An 18,695-nucleotide genomic window follows, 5' to 3' on the forward strand; every position below is an offset into this window, starting at 1 on the left:
CTATCCCGGAGCAAGCCTTTACTCTCTCTTTTTGGTTTATATAAGATCTGGAAGGGAAGAAAATCTTCCCAAGGTCAACAAGGGAGTTAAGAAAATCAAACCAAGCTTTCTATCCTTAAGTAGATGATTGTTTAAAAATTGGGAAGCTATTAAAAAGGCTAATTTGCAGATGAACACATTTGAACTTGCATTTCAATAAGCTAATGTTCATTTAGCATTTCTACTTCAATTCATTTTTAACCCTTTTCACTGGCTAAAAACCAGAGGAAAATTATAGGTAGAAATTGGGAAAGGTTTCAGTGAACTTGACTGTATCCTTTTCAATATATTCTTACTTTATGAAAAGTGAAACAGATGTGTGGCTCTAACAAACACTACTTTTAATAATATAAATGGTTTCCTTTGCTCTCAGCTATATCTGTCATGGAGACACAGTTTATGTTGGCACAGTAGACAGTTTTATCACAGACCCTTGACTATGGCCCAGATATTATAAATCTTATCTGAAAATCTATTATTTAAAAGTTCACCCCAAATTTTACATTTTCACATCCCACTTTTATACTGCACATCTTGTTTTTTAAGGTTTAGTACCAAAAAGTGGGAAATTATCACTGTGTTTTAATGCTCGTGGATGGAATTCAGTAGCAAATTTGTTCAGTAGATGTGTTTTTCATCTGATTTTTATAACTGTGTGGAAAATAGGCAGTAGATCTTTGCAGTGTGTTTCCTTGTGGAGTATCCCCATTGGTCTGCTGATTTTTCCCCCAGTGAGCCTGTTAGACTTTGAAGTTCCTCAAGACTGCTTTGTGTGTGTGTTACATAATTCTTGTTCCTCTCAAGTCCGCTAATGCTACTCAAACATCAAGCTAGTTCCTCAAGTTCTGAGCAAAGTTGTTAAACTTAAAATTGTAAATAGTGAAGTTAAAGCTTACTGGGATTGCTTAGCTTCTTCGATCAAATAACTTAGAGGGAAGGGGATTCAGTCTCCTTGGATGCTTGGTTCTAAGTGTAGGTGTTAATGCTTAGCTGCATATTACTTGATTTCACTGGCCAGAAGCTTTAGTGAGATGGTTCTCATTGTGTCAGCCATATTACCTGGCTTGGCACTTGGAACTTCTTAAATCACATAGAGTGTTCCATACCCCTAGTGCATGAGGGTTGAACTCATTTGTTACAACAACTGGATATAACATAACCGTGACTTGGTTGGGCTGGGTGTGTATGTGTGTGGCTGCCTCGGTTGATGAGCCCCCAGCTGGCTTCCCAGCCCAGATTGGCACTGGGGAATGAGGCTGTTTCAGCCTGAGAGAGTTTATCAGGTCAGTGAGCCAGCTGAGGTGACCCTTCTTTGCTTCCACTGCTGGTAACTGGCTCATTGATAAGCCCTTTCAAGGGGCCTCATTCGGCCCCTGGACCACGTATCTGACACCCCTGCACTAGTGGGTGTTCTTAAAAGCATCTCTGATGTTAGAACTGTTTGTGCAGTTGAGAGTTTATACCAGCATTATTAAAATCACAGTAGCAGTAAGAAAAGTTAATCACATGGGTAAGGTAAAGTGTGAACTATTTGAGGGGAAGGTTTCCTAAGAATACTACTTGATAAATTGACTTGTAGTTTAAAGAGAAATTATCTTGGGAAAGCATGTTCACACAAATCCTTTGCATATATACATGATTACACACATAGAGACACATTTGTATATAATGCAAAATCCCTCTGTTGGAATTGCCAAACATTGTGATTGTTTATTTTTTATTTTATTGGCCCATCTTCTGTACACGGCCAATATGGACACAAATGCCCAGTAGTGTTGCCAATTTGTTCTATAACAATATATGTAGTCTAATTTTATTCTACTTTTTGGTTAAAACCCCCCCTTTATTTAGCACCTTCTTGTCTAATATACCTAAGAGTATGATAATGATCTTTATGTAGATTGTAATGGTATATGCAGATACATACAGTCTAAGACTTCTAGACCCATTGTTAGGTTCTTGAACCTTTATTAGGTATAAGGAAGAATGTCAGCAGAGGGCACTTTTATCATGGCATTGATATGCTGAGTCATCCTATTGTTGCTGAAGTTCTCCATTCTTCAGAACCATTAAACTTGCATGAACTGTGTCCTATATTCAGTCTGACTTTCCTTGAAGTCATTGGAGCTTGTGCCTGTGCATCTGGTCCTACATCATGGTACTCAAGGAGCTCTTTTTCCAAAGGCAGCATTAGAGAAAATCAAGCATCTATCCATCTAATACACTATTCACTATTTCTTCTAGCTTTGGAAATGAATCAAAATGATGAAATCAACAGTGAAGAAGAAGCAGAGCAAGAAGACCCCAAAGATGTCTACAATACACAGGTAAAAAATGATTTGCTACTGTCTTGGATTGTCTTGTGAAATACAACACTTGCTGAGAACCCTGAAAATAAGTAGATATCTTCCCCCAATAGCATGGCCGTTGTTGATTTCGTCCATTTGCAAGCTTTGGCTTTGGCCCAGTGCTCATATTATCAATGTTGTTATGGCAAAACATAAGGAGAAGGCCCTGCAGGCACTGGTGTTCCTGCCTAGGGACATGGGGTACCCCTTGTCCCCGGGCGCATCGATTGAGGTCACGTGGGGGGCGCCAAAACATCCTCCTACAGAGCGAGGGATTGAGCAAGCCCTAGAAAGCAGGCACTGAAGCAGCCGACTGCTCCCAGTGCCTGTCGTAGGCCCGGCCGCTCTGTACGGTGGCCTGGAGTGTCCAGGGGGCGGGGGAGAAGTCCCACTGGGCTCCCAGGAGCAGGACTGGGGAGCTCCGCCTCCCCTCCCTCTAACCCAGCATGCCTTATTTCAGAAGCCTTCTCCCTGGCAGCCGGGCGCCGGCAGGCACAGGAAAAGGCAAGCTGAGCAGGGAGCCCAGAAGCAGCAGCAGAACTGAAGATGATGCTGACGTTTGCTTGGTAAACCTTCAGATGGGGGTGATTTACATAATTAAAAGTTAATTCCCCTTGCACTGGCTTGGAGCTGTTTCTCAGGCTAGCAGCCTACCTCACAGGGTTGGTGTGAGGACACAATTAGGAAAGTGGTGGGGAGAGAGCCATGCCTGTTTTGCTGGGGGTAGGAGGTGATTTGTGAGAGATGATGCTGATGTTTGCTTGGTAAACCTTCAGATGGGGGGTGACTTGTGAGAGATTTACATGCTTAAAAGTTAATTTCCACTTGCACTGGTTTGGAGCTGTTTCTCAGGCTAGCAGCCTACCTCATAGGGTTGGTGTGAGGACACAATTAGGAAAGAGAGTTGGTGGGGAGAAAACCATGTATGTTTTGCTGGTGGTGGGAGGTGTTTTGTGAGCTGGTGCAAAAAATCATTGTTTGGTCATTGTGGGGGAGAGTGGTCGTCTATACCTGGGGTGAGGGTGGGGGGGCACCAAACTCAGATTTTGTCCCCGGGCTCCAGTTTGCCTAGATTCGCCCCTGCCTGCAGGTGTGGAATTATGTCTCATAATAGAGTTTTCTCAGTACATGGCATTTGTATTTGATAGTGGGTCTTGTCCACATGTGTATGTGAATGACAGAGAGCTGACATAATTCATGATTCATTAAATTCATTGGCTGTATACTGTAGGCACCTGAGGCACAGAAATAAATGCCTTATCCTTATTGTGCAGAGAAAGAGAATAATAGAACTTTGGTGTGCTCCAAACTATTTTGTGTCAGTGATTCACTAATGCCTCAGCATTCACCTTTGGCAGTGACTTCTACAACAAGATCATATGAGTCAACACATGCCATCAAATACAATGTATCAGAAGAGATAATACTATTGTATGTGCTGTGATGGCATTCTGGTTCAGTGGATTAGATATTATGTAGTGAGGAAATGTGTGAATTTGTAATATGAGAGATTTGAAGAAGAACTCTAAAAAGTATGAAAGGGCATTTTGGCCACATAAGAAGTGTAAGAAGTGATGTAAATTCAGACAATCAGCTCTTCGTTTCAGGAGTATTTTTTTTTTAAATATTCTCTTGAAGTAAATGCATGTGCAGAGTGTAATGCAGAGAATGCACAATTTAACATGTGCTGTTGTGGATCTAATCTTTTGACTGTATTAATGAACCAGATTGGGAGATTTAGTGAAGATTTAGGTGTACTTTTTATTTAGTATGTAGTTATCACTACCTGACATTAAATTCATTTTAATTTAAGCTTGTTTGGCCTATCTTAAAATGGACTTTATTTCTCCTGCATAGATTCACTGAATTTACATCACTTCTTATAGTTTTCTACCAGCTAGGGGTGTGGCTTTGGGACAGAGTAGTGGGAAGTAAGATAATTGAGGAATGCTTTGTTGTTCCTGTTGAATGATCTGAAACGTGCAGAATGTGATGTCTACTTAAATACCACTTACATTCTAGGGAAACTCAATAGGAAATGACATATTTCAATGGTAGGTAAGCCAGACTTGTTATTTCTAAAGAGTTTACTACACAGCAACTGAAATGATCCATAATTTAGCTACTTTTCATGTCTAGAATTTTCTTCTCGCTCTGGTTCCGTTGGTTATCTTAATTAGTTTATATGAATACTCATTTCAAGGTTTTTTGTTCAAGATTTAGAAACAAAAGAATTCATTAAGCATTCATCTGTGCTAATAAGCAGCATGCTAATAAGATTATATGGGAGATTATTGAAAACAGTAATGATTTTAATTTCAGTGAAACCAGTCATTTAATTAGTCTGGAAGCTGCTCCTAAAATTTCACATATACTGTGCAGTGTGCGTGTGTATGTCAGCTACTGTCTATCTTGGCTGCATGAAAGTTAATGAAATAGAGCATAAATGCAAGAGTATGAGAGAGCATAGTACAATATGACTGAAATCATAACATTTAAATTGTTTTCTGCAGACAAAACTCAGATGAGTGCAGACAGCTACTTGCCAAGCAGCAATTTACCATGTCTACGTATAATCTCTTGGCAGGCCCATCATTTGTATTATTTTGTAAAGTGGCGGGCAGCCCCATCCACAAGCTGGGTGCCTGGCAGTGGTGCTGTGCCTGCCCACCCCACCCAAAGAGGCTTCCCAGTGGCGTGGGGAAGTCAAAAAGCTTACTTGCCGCTGAGAAGTCTCAATTGGGCCTCTCTGGACTTACACCAGCCAAAAGACTTGCTTAAGTGCAGACTGCGACCTGCTGGCATGGTCAGCTCCTCCCCCGGGCTTACTCCCACTACTGTATGTTTCCAATGGCAGAGGGTTGGGATGCTGGCATGATGTTGAGTGCTGCATTCCAGTGCGGCGGGTAGTGGGCACTGCATGCTAGTGGAATTGTCCCTTCACAGGAGTAAGTGGCTATAGTAAGTGCCCCATGCAAGTGGTCTTCCAGGGTGAGTGCCCCAGGATAAGAGCTCTGCCAGCACAGTGGTGCACCACTCTCTGAAGCGGATTTGCCCCCTCCCTTTGGATGCGGCTCAAAAAGAATGATCCAACTTCCTTGCTTGTGGACCCAAAGGTGAAAAGGGGAGCGCGGCAGGGAAGGAAGAACCACACACACACTTAATTGTGGGAAATTATGCCAATTCTTTTTTATTGGTTGCAGCTGCAGAAGCACTGGTAAATCATGGGGATGGATCCTGTATCAGGTATTCTACCTGGCACCCAATATTACCCCATGCCCCTGTTACCCAGGATGGAGACACAGTTTCTCAATAATGTGGGGAAAATTAGCTCAGAGCAGCCTGCTTATTAATATTGTAAAAGGCTGGGTAGGGAATCTTTAATACCAATGTATACAACGATCAGCTCTTGGAAGAAAATCCACAAAGAGGAATATAATGCAAATTTGTAGGGATATGAGGTTTACAAGCACTTCATTCAATGCAATAAACCTACACACACAGAGTTCCTAAGAAGAAGATCTGGGGTTCAGAACCAAATGGCCAGTGTCTGGGGACAACGAATTGGGCACAGTGACAAAGATGGAAAGGTGTCACTCACACTGAGTGATTTGCCCTTTGGAGGGTAGAATATTTATAGGGTGAAGAACCTCCTCTTTCCATTCATCGGAAAGAATGGGGGATAGGGTCACCCCTTTTGGGGTCCATAACTTTGGCCCCCCTTAACCAAACTGCACCAAACTTGGGGGGTATCATCAGGACTTTCACTGGTGCCGATATGTCTAAAATGCTCCCTTGCAGGCCAAAATGTGAAAAAACACCAAAAAATAAAAACGCATCCAAAATTCTCGGATGTTCCGACAGATTCAGGGCAGTCCGAATCTGCAAGGTTTGGAATTCAGCCAATCCGAGCCCATTGATCCGAATCTGGTCCGAATCGGAACGAATCCGGCTGGTATCGACCAACTCTAAGTGTAGATGCATGGAAAGCAAACTAGTTTAGGAGAATCCCAACCTATGTTTTGTCCTGTATTAGTTATGTGCCCATTTGACCACTTTGCCAAGTAGTGCTTTACCATCTGCAGAGACTCAGTGAAAGAATATGACACTCCAAACACTAAAGGAAAGCAGAGGTCATACTTTTAACTTTGTAGGTGATAGTAGGCTCTGACTACCACAAAAGTGAAGGAGTGTGTAATTTTTCTTTTCTGCAAAAAGACAGGCAGTGTGGTAAGGTGGTTTAAGAGTGGCAGACTCTAATATGAAGAACCAGGTTTGATTCCCCATTCCTTGACATTAAGCCTGCTGGGTGACCTTGGGCTATAACTATAGTTCTCTCAGAACTCTAAAAACACCATCTACCTTACAAGGTGCCTTTTGTGGGGAGGAAAAGGGAATGTGATTGTAAGCCCCTTTGAGACTCCTTAAGGTAAAGAAAAGTGGGATATAAAAACCTACTCTTCAGAATATGCTGGTGTAAAACTAGAGATTAAATTCCTGAGATTAAATGTCATTTAGTAATATTTTGAGTTGAATGTGATAAAAAAGATTTGCCCTCTGGTTCCCCAGAGATGCAATATTTCACTTTCATGCAGCTTCCAGCTAATTCATTTATCAGCATTATGGCTTTCCTCTAGGGACATCTTTTCCAGGACTCGTTTTACAACTGAAGTGTCAACACTGGACTGTGGCTACTGCAAAAAGTGCAGTAACATATAATTTTTCTTTTGTGCAAAAATTTAGATTGATGAAAACCTCCTGTGCTGTTCTGAGTGTATTTCTGCACAGGACTTTATTTTTTAAGGGTAGGGAGTGATTCATGTAGTCCATTCAACAATCATACATAGCCATGTGCTCATCCCTCACCAAAGTAGCTTTACTAGGGTGGGAATAACCCCCCCCCTCCAGTTAGATTACAGAGAGCATATGGATGATGACTTACCTTTTTCTGTAACTCATGATTTTCCTGGGCTGATGGTTCTTCAAGTAATTTGGAGCAAGGCATTTAATTCACTGCTTATGTTTGTGACTTGTTTCTGTCTGAAAAAAGTGAATAAATGCATTGGGATAAGGGTAAGTAGAAGTCTCTGCCTTTCGGGGAGAGTGTGAACCCAAAAAAATTGCTGGTCTATGCCAGTCCTGTATTTCCATTGACAATCATACCTGTATTCACATGCACTGTTACAGACAGTAATTTTTTTAAAAGATCAATGTAATTAACTTGTTTGTTACAAAACTAAGCATTTGCTTTTAAAACTTTTTTGGGTACATTATATGTCTGAAACATAAGAATTATTTCATATGTATTTGCATGCCATAGTTTGTGTTTTAACACATAACAGCTGAAATATTGCATGGACACAAAGAAGGGTGGAGTGTAACAGAAGATTGTGCTGTTATTTTTAGGAATGACTCTGCTGCTCTCCATCCTTTTCCAGGGCTGTTCTTGGCTAACTTTCCCATGGATTTCTAACCTCTTGCTGCATTTTCTCTTATGTAACAGGAAACAAGTTGATGGGAACAAACATACTGTTCACATATTAGCTGCACCCATAGTCGCAGTTGATTTAGTTAAGCAGATAGCATAGCGCAGAAGAAGGGTATCAGTAAGAAATGTTTGTTGTCTTTTGCACAGCAAAAAGCGATATTATTTTCTTAAGCAGAAAAGTCAGAGGGAATTTATTGAAGATGCGGTGTGTTTTGTAAAGTCAAACATCTGTGAGGGTCATGTCCTGGGACTGTGGATTTAAGTATCTATTCACTTTCCCTCCGTCTCTCAAGGCAGGAGTTATGTGCAAGCTACAAGAAGAGGACATCAGGCGTCTTGAACTGATCCAGAAACTGCCAAAAGAAAACTGTCATCCTCCAGAGAGAGACAAAAAAGAGCCAGAGAAGACAGACCAAGTAAGATGTGTTTCAATTTGAATTTTTTTCAGGAAAAGTTAGGAATAATTAAGGTAATCGTGTTGGTTTGGGTGGAACTTAGTTACGATTAACTCATATTCTTTGTATGTGATTCTCTTCTCCCCTGCCGAAAGAATTTTAATACTGCAAATATATGAAACCCTGAATGTATTCAAATTGCAGCTGGGGTTTAATCCTACTAGTATTTCATGCTGCGAAAACTCACATGTGATAAATAATAGATCTCCAGTGTCATGTGCACTGGTGCGGTCCTTGGGTGTTTTGAACCTAGGCCGCAGAAGGGGTTGAAAGCAAATGATCTGCTTGCAAGCAACCCAACAGCTTGCCAACAACCCACACATTTCCTACAGAAGTAGTTCTTTATGCTCTCCCCTCCCCAAATTTAGTAGGAAGCACTTAGCGGCAATATTCTGTACCAGCTTCAGTGTTCATATCTTCAGGGCTATCTGCTGTTGTGCGCGCTCTCTTCTCTCATAAGATCACGTTGGGGAAGGCAGTATTGATGGAAACACATATTTGGTTTTTGGATGACTGATTTGACCAGAGGTTTGTTGTTTCATTTTTGTTGCAGTTTATGGAAACAAAGCATACACGAGTTTGCTTGATGAAATGGCATTGTATTCCTCCCAATAGGTACCTAAATGGTCACTGTTGTAAGAAAAGGGTTCCCAGTTGCTTTAATACTGCAGTGCAACTTGTTTTATTTGCTTTGTTTAATGCTTTGTGCACTGGAAAATATCCCAGAAACAGTAGCAACAACATTTTATTTGCTTGTATGTTAATATGTAGTATGTGTGGAACTGACAAATATTTTCCTTAACTCATCATCTGGTTTTGTGGCAGACTGGAATAACAACTGTGTCTTGAAGATGTCATAGTCTTTGTGCTTCAGCAGTGCATAGTGGTTAAGAGCAGGTGCTCTCTAATCTGGAGGAACCAGGTTTGATTCCCCGCTCTGCCACTTGAGCTGTGGAGGCTTATCTGGGGAATTCAGATTAGCCTGTACACTCCCACACACGCCAGCTGGGTGACCTTGGGCTAGTCACAGTTCTTCTGAGCTCTCTCAGCCCCATCCACCTCACAGGGGTGTTTGTTGTGAGGGGGGAAGGGAAAGGAGATTGTAAGCCCCTTTGAGTCTTCTACAGGAGAGAAAGTGGGATATAAATCCAAACTCTTCTTCTTCTTCTCCATAGGATTTCAGTTATTTAGATATAGCAGATACGCATGTATTAGCAGTAGACAAGGTAAGAAAAACTATTCCTTTAAGATGTAGAATGATGGGACTTGTAGTTCTCAGCCACCAGGGTCATGTGACTTAGCATTCAAGTTGTGATTGGCACAGATTAGCTTCCTTTCAGGTGCAACTTTCCAGCCGGGGAAAGTTTTATGACACTTTGTTCAGGGTAGAGAGGAAAGATGTGTCAGACTATTCTCTTGTTCACAAAGCATAAAAGGATGAACTCTGCATAGATTTCCTGCTTAGAAAGACAGAAAGATGAATATAGGTGATCACTCATTTGCATGAATTCATCTATTTGCTCAGTAAACTCTGATCTGAAGCTATGTGTGAGGTTTTTGCTGTTGATACTACACAGATGTGGCATGGAAACCATCCCTCAGACCTGCATAGTCTTTATAAGGTAAACAAAGTGTAAAGAAACCAGGTTTTCCAACCCACTTGGTACATTTAATTCCTCTGTCCCGGTTGCCAGCTTTGGGATTGTAGAGGGAGCCTGATTGCTTGCTCTCTGCAAGTAGCCCACCCTCGAGGTGGGGAGAGAGTTCTTCCCTCTGTCACTTTTTGTCTTTAAAAAACCAAAACCAAAATTTACCAAGCACAATTGTTAAGGCTCAGCCCTAGTCACATCCTACAGTTTACTAGGCAGACTGTTTACAGGGTGGTTATCTACATGGAAAACAACAAACATACCTGGGGTTCCTGATGTCATGTCTGGGGGTGACTGTTGAGGGTTTTTAGAAAGTTGGCAGGGTCAGGTAATGTCAAGGCTTCCGTTGGCCATTGGAGATTTAACTGACTGTGCAGATTTTTTTAAAAAATGTTACTTTGGCACATCTTTTGTGAGGGGGTTATGCAGTTATCAGTTAGAACGCTTAGGAAGAAAATGTAGTTCTATATCAAATGTAGGTATCAACAGAAACATGCTGTAAGGATAAGGGATAATGCAGGAGATGACACACTTGTCTGGTGTGCTTTGCAGCCATCATTGGCAGTTAGAAAGTATGGCCCAAATAGTCCTAGCAGTTTTTTCCAACCTCTGAGGGTGGGTGCAAAGGTAGAAACTGCCCATCTTTGATTCCCACCCTGCCACCCCCAGTCCCTTTGCTGAACTGCCCATTCCAGTCTCTCTAGTGCCCTCCTTCTGTTGTCTCTTCCATTTCATTCTCCCTTGATTTAAACCTACACACCAGTTTGCACTACTATTCCTCAACCCATCATTCTTCCTTTATGTATGTTTCCCTCTACTCCTGCTTCTCTAATTATCTCCTTCTGTTTTCAAGGACCACTTGGGATTGGTATGGCATCTTCCCTCTGTAACTTGTATAAATGGGCTGATGTCACTCCCCTCAATTTAGACTAATTTTTCTGCAAACCCGAGGTTTTCTTCAGGTCTACTGAAATCTCTAACCTTGTTGTTCAGATTTTTTAAGTCTGATGGTAAGCCCACATTGGAATTAGATACAACAAGCTGGGACCCACAAGACTTGCATGGGTAGTGGTGGTGATTTCCAACCTTCTCCTTAGCTCACTTGCTCTTCCACCTTTGGTCTGGTCTCCCATTCCCCTCCCCCTCAACAGAGAGAGAAACTCATGAGGTGGGGGATGTCACACTCTACTTTCCTGTGTTGCTCTCTCCACTGCTCTGGCCTCTTGCTAATTTCCCCTCCCTATCCTCATTGCCCTGCCCTCTCACTTGCCTGCCACCCTGCTGGTCTGCCTGTCCATCTGTGGGGAACAACAGAGGAAGTGGCTCCTGTTCTGTTTTCCTACTCAAACATGGTGCCTGTTGAATGCCATATATCAGGTTTAGAGAAATTGTTAGGGTATAAATTGCCCAAAAGCCTTTCAGGTTGATTGGTTTTTGTCTTGACATGATTCAGCTGCCATGTCGAAGAAGGAAAGTCAGCTTGAGGGCAACATATTTCTTGATTGTTTAATCATTGTAATATGGTCACAGGAATAGGCGAACTAGGATTCTACACAGAATTTGTGTTTTCTGTTTTTCTGTTTTTCCATCTAGCTTCAGCTGAACCTGTACCCATTTTCCAAAATACTGCTACTGCAAGAAGTATGCAGCTTCTGATGTGTGAGACAATGGGGTTCTTTAAAAAAACCCTTTTGAATATCTCAGCTCATTCTTTAGGTAAAAGCTGAAATCAGTACATCCAAACTAGTCAGATATTCTTTGGTTACTTCTTTTCCTCAATGAACCTTTTGTCTTCCTTTCATTATTTACTCAAAATTGCCCTCTTGGAAGAAAGGCGTGGGGTGGGGGGAAGCAATAAAACTTGATTTGTAACATTTGCTTATCTTCCTAACATATTCAGCAGAAACACAGTTTTTATGTTATACAATTTTCATAGATTGATTCTTTAAGAAAATGTATGTGTTATCTTCAGAGATCTGTTTGAGGAAATGTGGAAAATTTCTAATTGGTTTTGGTATTTTGTCTTTTTGACATTTCAATTTCTTACCAGTCCTCTACTATAACATGTAGTTCTATCCTTTGCTGATCATTGTTCGACCAAATTATTCTTTTGAAATTCATTGTTCCTTTCCATTGTGTTTAAAATAGCTTGCAGATATGCTCATGATAATCTCTCCTTCAAAAAAATTGTATTTATTTTTAAATGTTTTTGCTCCTTTTAACTCTTTTCATTATTATACCTCTTGCTTATTTATGTGCATTTTTTCTGCTTAGGATGGCTAGGTTTAAAAGAAACTCCTGTATGTGGTAATTCGATCTGTGTGATGTAATCTTTCATTTACTATAAAAGGCAAGGGTTATGTAATGTCTTTTATCTACTAAAAACTTAACAGAGGATTGTTCCCCTTAGTGTTAATGATATTCACATTAATGGTGAGCCTAGGAGTATGAACAATTTTAGTATACAGTAGAATTCAGGTATTTTCTTTCCATTAAATTCTTCTCCCCGTTTGTTCCAGATGGTTGCTAAGCATTGAACAAAATAAACCTTTTTAAGACGTCTGGTTTGTTTAATTGCTTCTATTTCTAATTCATTCCATATGGAGCACCAGTTTAGTATAAAAGGAAATTCCATACAAATTTCAGATAACCCCTTCAATGTATGTGGATGACTAATTTTTAGCTCCTTGAAAATAAACTCAGTTAAGTTTTTTAAAAAAAAGGTTTAGGGAGTTGGAAAGTGGAAATTACTTTTTGAGTTATGTTCATTTATGGTTTACTCTGTGACTTTATATGATTACAAGGTGTATTGTGACGGTCCTGTTGTAATTCTGCAAATATAGTAGCACTCAGATGTATTTTCTTCTTCTTATTCAGCCTTGCTGACTGATGCCCCATTTGTTTGTTGAGGGCCAATCAATATGATTGAAGAGATCAATGATTAGCATCCCCTTGTTCTTTATAAAACTAAAAGTATCCAAAGAAATGGTAATTAGGATCAGAGCCATCATCCTGGGAGAAAGAAGTTTATTGCTTTCAAGCTATTTTACCAATTCAAATTACCCCTTCATCAGCTGCTTTTTTTTCTTATGAGGGGAAAAATATGGGTACCAATATTGTTTGTATGATTGAGATCAGGAAAAGGCAGTAAAGGGAACAGGTTGAACCCCTTTGCCCTACTTGCAAATCTCCAGTCTGAATTGCTTTTCACCTTGGGTTGTCTTTTTTTAAAGGAAAATATTCTGTTCATGAATCTAGTTTTGCCTAGAAGGCTGTACAGACATGTTAAAGGTCTGCACCCAAATGACTAGTTAAGGAAATCCCTTTCAGAATTTGGAGAAGACTACCAAGAATGGTTGTGGGAAAGTGAAAGAGTGGTGGCTGAGATTGAAGGGAAATAGTCATGACATCTAGAAAGTCACAACAGAAGGCTTTTATTTATAGAACATAATAAAAGATAGAAAAAGATACAATTCAACTTTGGGTGTGATGAATGTTTGTTGAAGTTTTTATATAACCTGAACAGGGGTGGGTGGGGAATGGCGTCGGGGGCAAAATGGCACCCAGGGCCTGCCCCCAACAGGGCTCCACCCCGCCCTCCACTTACCTTGGAGCAACTGGCTGAAAAAGCAGCCAGTTGAACAAGCAGCCTGGTTGGGCCTCCGGCTGGAAAGGTTAGTGGGCTGGAAAGGGGGCAGGGCCCCACCCCTGTGGCACCCCCGCATCCCCTCCCCCCACTTACCTTAGTTCAACTGGCTGCAAAGAGCAGCTGGCTGAAAAAGCAGCCTGGCTGGGTCACTGGCTAAACTAAGGTAAGTGGGGGGGGAGAAGCGGGGAGGGGCATTGGGCCTGGCTAGTGGGGTTGGGCAGGGGCACCCAGTAGCGGCCTCTGCTGGGCCTGGCAAGCCAGGGGGATGGGGAGGCGGTGTGGGAGCGATTTTCCGCCCCCACGTGACCCCAATGGTGCATGCCTGGGGCGCGGCAACCCCCCAACCCTGTTGTAGCTATGCGATGTCTTCTGAATCCAGCAACTTTCTCATGGGTGCTGAAAAAGATTTTGATAGAGGTAATTTTAGGCAATGGTAAGCAAACATCTAAAACGTTACTTTTTAAAGAGCCATTTGAATAGCAGCTTTGTAACCTGTGTTCCTATTTACTAGGGCAGTGGTGGCGAACCTATGGCACGGGTGCCAGAGGTGGGACTCAGAGCCCTCTACGTGGGCACTCACAGAGTGCTCCCCCCCCCCCCACATCCAGGCTGACCTGGGCCGCTGGGCTTGATTATTAGCATTAAACATAAGATCTAGTTTTGGGGTAGCAGTGTAGTTAACCCTGTTAAGCGCTGTTAAACCCCACTGATTTTCATGTAAAGAACTAAAGCGACCTTTACCTGGGAGTAAGCTCAGTTGCTGGCAATGGGGCTTGCTTCTGAGTAAACCCTCCTAGGGTCATGATTCACCCGTTGGAAGAGTTGCACGGTTGCTTCAAAGCAAAGCCACCGACTACCACCAAGCTTACTCCTGAGTAATGCACGCCTCGGAGCCAACCATTTTTTCTAAACGAAAACCTCAGTGTTCAGGTTAAATTGCCGTGTTGGCACTTTGCGATAAATAAGTGGGGGTTGGGTTGCAGTTTGGGCACTCGGTCTCGAAAAGGTTCACCATCACTGTACTAGGGAAATTCAGGAAGTGATTTATCCTAAAACTAAGAGTTCACAGTAAGCTCAAGTTAAGCTAGTGCAGTATACCCAGAGGTGCAGTTTAAAGAAAAGCTTTGAGTGGCGGAAACCGGAGGGAAAGTAGAAAAGGAGGGGGTCAGTGAAGCGTCTTATCTGGATCCATTGCCTCAGCAAATCAGGCTGTAGCAGGTAGTGAGGGGTTACTAGTTCCTTTTGCTATAGTGATGCTTTTTAGCAACTGTACGACAATCATAAATGAATAGTGCTAAGGAATCATGGTTACAAGATAACAATGGAAATGTGTTACTTTTAGTTGAAAGGAAGAAGATATGAACAATAGCTGGGAGATTGACTGTTGTTAATAAGCGATTTTTGCCTAGTCTTTTGAGAAATCTGCATTGATATTCTTTGACAGTTCATTAAGTGATCTCTGTTACCTAACCCTGACATCAGCCTCAGTTTGTTCTTGCTCTATAGATATGGTTTAAATAGCTGAACGAATTATTCCTGAAAGGGAATAGAGCAGTGATGGCGAACCTTTTCGAGACCGAGTGCCCAAATTGCAACCCAAAACCCACTTGTTTATTGCAAAGTGCCAACACGGCAATTTAACTTGAATACTGAGGTTGGCTCCGAGGCGTGCATTACTCGGGAGTAAGCTTGGTGGTAGTTGGTGGATTTGCTTTGAAGCAACCATGCAACTCTTCCAACGGGTCAATCATGACCCTAGGAGTGTTTACTCAGAAGCAAGCCCCATTGCCAGCAACTGAGCTTACTCCCAGGTAAAGGATCGCGCTTTAGTTCTTTGCATGAAAATCAATGGAGTTTAACAGCACTTAACAGGGTTAACTACATTGCTTCCCCAAAACTAGATCTTATGTTTAATGCTAATAATCGAGCCCAGCGGCCCAGGCCAGCCTAGATGTGTGTGTGGGGGGGTGGGAGCAAATCTGTTTGCGCGTGCCCGCAGAGATGGCTCTGAGTGCCACCTCTGGCACCCGTGCCATAGGTTCACCACCACTGGAATAGAGTAAAGGGTTTATTATTTAGCACCCACAGGAAATGGGAGTTGCTGGTTAATCAAGTGAACCAGATACTCAAATTCATAGGTCTTTCCACTCCCTACCCAGAGGAATCCAAAGTAACCATGTCCCACCTTCATTGGTAATGTAGCAACAGACTCCACCCCTAGAAGGACCCCTTCCCTGACCACAGAGACATCCTCCAAAACAGGCAAATGAGCAGGCCAGCTGCTTGGGATTGCTCCAGCACAGTAGGTGGTTCACAGCTTCTGGCAGCCTGAGGGGGAAGGATGACATCAGCTGCCAGAAGCCCAGCAGTATTTGGGCAGATGAAGCTGGCCAACTGGAGAGGCAGAAGTGGGGCATACATTCAAAAATGCAGAGGTTTTCCGGTTGAGGGGAAGGAGGTTGCCCTTTGGTGATTATAGGTTAACAAAACATTCTGGAGAATCAAATGCCTGATAACGAAGCTGCTACTGTGTATGTAAACACTTGCACAGTTCAGACTACCTTGGTTTCCCTGGGACAATGCAAATATTGTTTTCAGATGAGTAGCTGTATTAGTCAGTAGTGGTGGGCTGTTTTAGGATGAAGGCTTTTTTCTTAGCTTTCTTCTATGCTGTTGCCCTATGTTGACTTACCAACAGTTAGTTTGTCTTTAGGGGACCCTGTGAGCTTCATGATTGTGCAGGGATTTCAATCTAAAGCTAGCTAATCCACCACACTAGTTCTTGTTCTCTGTCCAGAACAAGCCACAGCCATTCTGTGAAGTGTTCTTCCAACCATTTGCAGTCTTTATCAGCTTTGTACTTCAGATGCATGGCTGTAAAGTTTTATTGCACCAGGTGCAAGACTGTAAAAGAACTGGTCCTTAGGGATGTCAGCAGGGATTTTATACTTCCATTCAGTGTGAAAATCTTTTTTTTTTCATGACTACATCTACGCTCATCTGCAGCCTTTTTGCATTAGAAATACATATGACAAAACAAATCTTTGTTCAGAAGTGTGGATGTTTTTAGTTGACTATTCTTTATTATTAATTTTATAAGTTGCATCTTGGGGAAACTATAGAATGTAAATATTCTGGCACAGGGAATTTCTAGGGTTTCCCATTTGGACTTTTTTTTGTTTTATCATTGCAAAAGTTAACCATGTTAGAAGTGACCCGTTGCATCAGACACTCACTCCATTTAGCTCGGCATCATGATTCATGTTTCCAACAATGCCGAGTCAGCCTCATAGTAACCTGTTTGCTGTACAGACTTCTTTTTAAATTGGGCATCTCATTCTTTTTCTAAATAATGCTGTAATTGTTCTAATGAGACATGTTAACTGCTAGTGTAACCCCCATGCCCAGAATGGGTTGAACCAGTAAGGGGGTGGAGACTCAGAGCAGCAGAAAGGCTGCAGAGCTCTTTGGAGAAGACAAGGCTACCAGACTCGGACCTTGATTTCTATAAGCCCTTAACACCTTGTTAAGGTAAACTGCACACTCAATGTGGGAACTACTGGGAAGGTGAAGTTGTTTGTTTTGCTATGTTGTAAATGTTGGAGTTTACACATTGTTTCAGCGGTTTCTTTGTGGTTGTAATGTGGTGAGAGTTCTCCTGAAACCTTCATCATAGTTGCATCCTGTTCATCAAGCCCTTGGAGTCTTCAGGAGCCAACCCACTTGCAAAGAAGAATTGGACTTGGCAGTATCAGTAGACTGTAACTAGAAGGACTTGAAATGCAACCTGAACAGGACCTTGAATTGTAATGTTAAATGTTGATGTTTAATGTTATTTGTAAAGAGAAGTAAACTGTTTTGTTTAAATTTGGTTCTTTGCAACTCCTTCCAAGTACTGCCCCACAGAACCCACAAGCTGAGGTTACACTAGCATGCTTGGATTGTGTTCTTATTTTCTGTCCTGACATTATGTTGAGAGGCGTGTGTAGAGGGGGTGCCCCATTCACATGTCTTTGCTTCCTACCCTCTCCCCATATATAAAAAGTATATATTTTTACAAACTAGAGAAATTCCCAGGCCTGCCAAAAAATACCACACACCTGTGAAGTTGGTACAATGTTGAATTTTCAGGTGTTACCCCCCCCCCAATTGTTTCACCAAGGTGTGGTTGGCAAAGTAGTGGTAGGGAGGACCTGTTCTTCCTAGTAGCTAATGTGGTGGCATGGGCTCAGATAATCGGTTAACTGTGGTTAGTCTAATTAATTCATGGCTTTGCAGTTATGTTTAAAATGAGTTGATGCGTCTGAAGAAAGTGTATAAATATTGTATTTAGGTAAATTTTTCAGTTGTGTGCTAATGTACAGAGGCTCACTTGATCCAATAACCACAAACTCAGTTTCCTTTTTGGAATGAACTTGGCCGCAGCCTGTTTTATTGAACAATACGTAGGAAGCTGAACAAACATAAGGTGCACATCCTAGCCACCAGACAGCAAGCCTGCTGAACCCAGCACTGTCCCCAAACCCAGTGTTGGGGAATTGGAACAGAAATTTACTAGGTTCCACCTGAGCATGTGCCCATTATGTGACTCCCCTTCCTGCCAGGGGTAGCAGTCTCCCTAACAGAGCCTCTGCGACTTGCATTATCGAGCCCGCCCCACCCCCAGACCTCTTATTGAGGCCCCCAGCTGCGGGGAGGTCCGACAGGCAAGCTTGGCCTCCCCAGAAAGGATGTGTTGCTATGCCCATGCCCCCCCCAAGGCTGTAATGTAAAGAATTAACAATCAACAAATAAACTCAACTAGCCCCTGCTCAAAAAGATGGAGGGAGGGTGGGTCCGTTTGCTCTGTAGCCTTGAAAGAAGCAGGGGCCTAACAGGCGCTGCCTTGTATAGGCACCTTATATAGGTGTGCCTCACCCCCTCGTCACATGATGGGCCCCTGGGCACGCCCATGCGCAGTGCACCGGGGCCTATCCCTGCTTGCCTGTCCCCAGCTGCAATGGCAGCCCTGGGTAAGTCCGGGACTGTATTTTCTGGTTAGTTATAATAATGTTAAAGCATGGAACA

The 18,695-nt window shown here is 42.3% G+C and overlaps 1 protein-coding gene across 1 annotated transcript in view; it reads left to right on the plus strand.

Moving 5' to 3' along the window:
* Window positions 1-18,695, plus strand: part of RAPGEF5 (Rap guanine nucleotide exchange factor 5) — a 122,359-nt gene that overhangs the window by 34,070 nt on the left and 69,594 nt on the right. The window contains exons 8-9 of the mRNA XM_048510892.1: window positions 2,284-2,366; window positions 8,169-8,291. Coding sequence (XP_048366849.1) covers window positions 2,284-2,366; window positions 8,169-8,291 — 206 coding nt within the window. The remainder of the gene's footprint in view (window positions 1-2,283; window positions 2,367-8,168; window positions 8,292-18,695) is intronic.

This window comes from Sphaerodactylus townsendi, linkage group LG11 (assembly GCF_021028975.2).
Source record: "Sphaerodactylus townsendi isolate TG3544 linkage group LG11, MPM_Stown_v2.3, whole genome shotgun sequence".
In the NCBI taxonomy this organism is placed as follows: domain Eukaryota; kingdom Metazoa; phylum Chordata; class Lepidosauria; order Squamata; family Sphaerodactylidae; genus Sphaerodactylus; species Sphaerodactylus townsendi.